At 37.6% G+C, this 3,677-nt stretch overlaps 1 protein-coding gene across 4 annotated transcripts in view; it reads right to left on the bottom strand.

Annotated features, from left to right (window-relative positions):
- Positions 1-3,677, bottom strand: part of ZSWIM6 (zinc finger SWIM-type containing 6) — a 175,219-nt gene that overhangs the window by 104,981 nt on the left and 66,561 nt on the right. The window contains exon 1 of one of the 4 annotated variants that reach the window (XM_032472802.1): positions 2,963-3,041. The exons of the other annotated variants lie outside the window; for them this stretch is intronic. Coding sequence (XP_032328693.1) covers positions 2,963-2,966 — 4 coding nt within the window. The 5' untranslated portion in view covers positions 2,967-3,041. Of the gene's footprint in view, positions 1-2,962; positions 3,042-3,677 lie in introns of those variants that run through there. 4 annotated transcript variants of the gene reach the window in all.

Genomic DNA, 3,677 nt, shown 5'->3' with positions numbered 1-3,677 from the left:
AACTATAGTCTTGAGATAGCAACTCATAACATCCTGCCTGCTTCAAAAATTTACTATCACCATAAGTAAGAGAGGCAGAAACAGCAAGCAGTAGTGAAAGTACAAGCAAAGTGCTAAGAAAATACAGAGAAAGGGCAGCTCATTTGTGGGGGACAGAGGGTGAGGGGCAAGGAAGGAATAAAGGTTCATAGAGGAGGTGGCCTTGGAGGGGTAAAATGCTGTCAGCCAGTGTCAAAATTCAGTATTAAACTGAGGGGAAAATTCATAAAAACAAAAAGCTCAACTTTTAAACATATGAAATGTTTTTGGTTTCTAACATTCTTGCTTTCATTTTATGAGTCTGGGCAAAAGGCTCACTGGCTTGTACAATTTGTGCAGAGCTGAATGCATAGATAACCATCCTACTGACAGTGGAATGTAGGGTTGGAATAAACAAAGTGAAACTTACCATCTGTGTGGTACCAGCTGATTCATAGCAATATCACTTGCTTAAGATTTTACTTGTATTCTTTACTAACAATAAGTTGCTTCAGGTATTTTGTTTCTATTCATCTAAGGCAAGAAACTAGGACAAATGCAATGTCTATAACTGCTTTTTAATAATCAGTGGCCAAGTCATTCTGGTCTAATGTGCTCCTCCCCACACACTATCCACCCCACTCCCCAGCAGCCTCTGCTCCACTGCAACTTACAGCGCCCAATACCATACTTTCTCTGTGAGACCGGGAAAAAAAATACATACTTTGTTAAAATACTAGAAGCTGCTCGACAGAGAACATTAAAAAACCTTATTATAAATGATCTTTCCTTTCACCTGATGTTAAGTGAGTCACTTACTGGTCCAGGAGCAAGTGAAATGTCTGTAATATTGTTAGAACCTTTAGATATTGTTAGAACATGATCCATAACCTAATCCTATATTGTCATTAGACTATTTGGTGATCTCTAAAGCACATGTTGGCTTCTTTGTGTAGTCTAGTTCTCCATCAATCAGTTCAGTGTGATATACCTTTGAAGCAAGGATAACAGAATTTAAAGATTACTATTGCAAATTAACACTGCTGGTACATGTAGTTCCTACAGACCATAAAAATACTTGTATAGACTTTACAGTTTACTGAGTACTTTCCAATTCACTTGACACAACAATCTTGTGACATATGATCCTCATTTTACAAGTGAAGAAACTGAAGTTTAAAGACATCAAAGTCTCTATGGACAGTAAGAAGCAGAGCTGGATCTCAATCCAGATCTTCTGACTGCAATTTCCAGGATCTTTCTATTAATAAAACCATGGTTACCTCTAATCCAGCTGCACACCTGACTCTAGCCCCGATCAGCCCATTGTTACAGGTCCTCTTCTGTAACGAATCCAACCAGACAGAAGTAGCTGTATACTACCATTGTCCTGAGGGGCTTTCAGATAGGCTTCTAGTGTGCGGATGCAGAATGACAGTCCAGACCAGCGGTGTCTAATAGCACTTTCTACAATGATGGAAATGTTCTACACATGAGCTGTTTAATACAGTAGCCACTAATCATATATACTTAGAGCACTTGAAATGCGTAACTGAGGAACGGAACTTTTGATGTTATTTAATTTTAATTAATTTAAATTTAAATGTCACATGTGGTAGTGGCTACCTTAATGGGTGGCACAGTAAGACCTCTGATGACTGGAAGCAGAACTTAATGTTAACATCTTAGTATTGTAGCCTTAAACACAAATGAAAAAGAAAATCAAATAAATAGTGAGGCCAGAGCACAGCACTGGCTCATGTGAACTAGAATGGAGCCAGCAAAAGTAATACAATCAAAAGATAATTACAGAATAATCTTTTCATCTTTGTGAACTCTCTGGTCAGCCAAATCTATTGAGTGACTGTAGAAGTCCGGGCTGCTGATGGTATAAACTATGAAAGGCAAGGAACTCAACTCTATGTTATAGGACACAATGGCTTTCCTGGGAAAAAAGAGCTCATCACTCTATATGGAAACTAATCCAACTAAATTATAAACAGGAGCTGATGGATGTGAAAGGCAAGGTGTCTTAGCAAACTAGGTATATTTCTTGAATTACAACACTTTACCCACACAATGAAGAATTCAAAGGAGCATCTTAAAGGCCATATTCTCATCTCTGTCCTTACAGTAAGTATCACATCCATATTCCTCCCATCATCCATACTACTTCCTTCTGAAATATTTGTTTCCATGTCTTACCCCGTATTTCATTTTGCAAGGTACTAGGAGGTTTCAGTTAAATAGAAGTGATAGACTTGTTTAGCATCAAATCCTTCTTTGTGTTAAAATTATCGAGATTTTTCAAAATGTGTCATGAACAAAAGCAATTGTTGTTTTCTATTCCTTTAGCTTTATCCATGTTCAAAGCACCTTACCGGTGCTGATAACAGAAATGAACTGCAAGTCAAGAGCATGGGGCCTTGGTTCTCTCTGACTACTAGATGTTTAGCCCTCTACACACCAACTTAATTTCTCATTCCCTTAGTTTTCTCATTTGTAAATTGATATAATGGTTAAATCAACCTCTAAACTAACTTCCAGCTGTAAAACTCCACCATTCAGTGATATCCTCAATGGTTTTCAGTTGGGTTCAAGGTCATTCTTAGAGCCTCCATTTAAGAAAATCACATATTTGGCTTATGCCATAGCAAAAACTGTGATATGTACAATCCACTTGAAAATTTTACAGATCAACAATCCGCCCATTCTCCAAAATTCTGAGTACACCAATTCTTTAAGAATAGAAAAAGACATTCATTTCTAGTATTTCAAAACATAAATCCTTCCTAATTGTGCATATTAAGAAGTACACTTTTAAGAAGTAAGGATATACTTACTTATACTGTTAACAACCTGGAACATTAGGAAAAAGGCACATGCTAATATGCACCTTTTTGGATTAGCTTTGGTTTTCACTTATCTTTCAAACTCTACTCACACATTGAAGTCACAGTCTCTCAGACAGTCCTTCCAGCTCCTGTGTTCTACAGTTCTGAATCTGTTTCCTCTAACAGTATCTGAAAAAGATATTCATAAGAAAAGAACAAACAGCTTTTCTACCTATGTGAAGGCTTCATTAAGAACTTGGATTTATTTATACTCAAAAAAATCCACTTTTAAAACCGAACTTGAATAATTTTAGTTGGCGTTTAGTTGGCACATTTGAGTAATTTTAGTTTAGAAATCTTCTTAACCTGTTTAATGTAGATAATATATACTGAGGTAGGACACTCTAGCAGAGACAAGAAATGAGTGCCTTGTGAACTGAATCTTTTCCATTTCTACAACTGTGTTCCATCCTAATTTCACCTAATCCACAGGCCGGACGCTAACAAAGGTAAGGATCCTGACTCCTTCTGTCCATCCTTCTCATTCATTCTCTTCACACCTGCTCACTTCCCTCAGCTTCTGTTCTTTCACATGGGCTTTGTGTTTTTCTAGTCTTAGTAACTTACCTTTGACGACCTATCATTTCAATTAACTCTATCTTGCAATGCAAGGGTGATAGTAGGCTAGTGCTAGTGGGCTAAGTGACGCCAAAGAAGATAGCACAGCTCAACTGTCAGAGATGGACCTAAAGGGAACAAATCTTTGACACAGTCTCATTGGCATGAGGTCCTAATCACCTGGCTAAAAGGCTACCTGCTGGTCAC

This window comes from Camelus ferus, chromosome 3 (assembly GCF_009834535.1).
Source record: "Camelus ferus isolate YT-003-E chromosome 3, BCGSAC_Cfer_1.0, whole genome shotgun sequence".
Lineage (NCBI taxonomy): Eukaryota > Metazoa > Chordata > Mammalia > Artiodactyla > Camelidae > Camelus > Camelus ferus.
The sequence above is the reverse complement of the archived record's forward strand: the minus strand, read 5'-3'. Positions and strand labels throughout refer to the sequence as shown.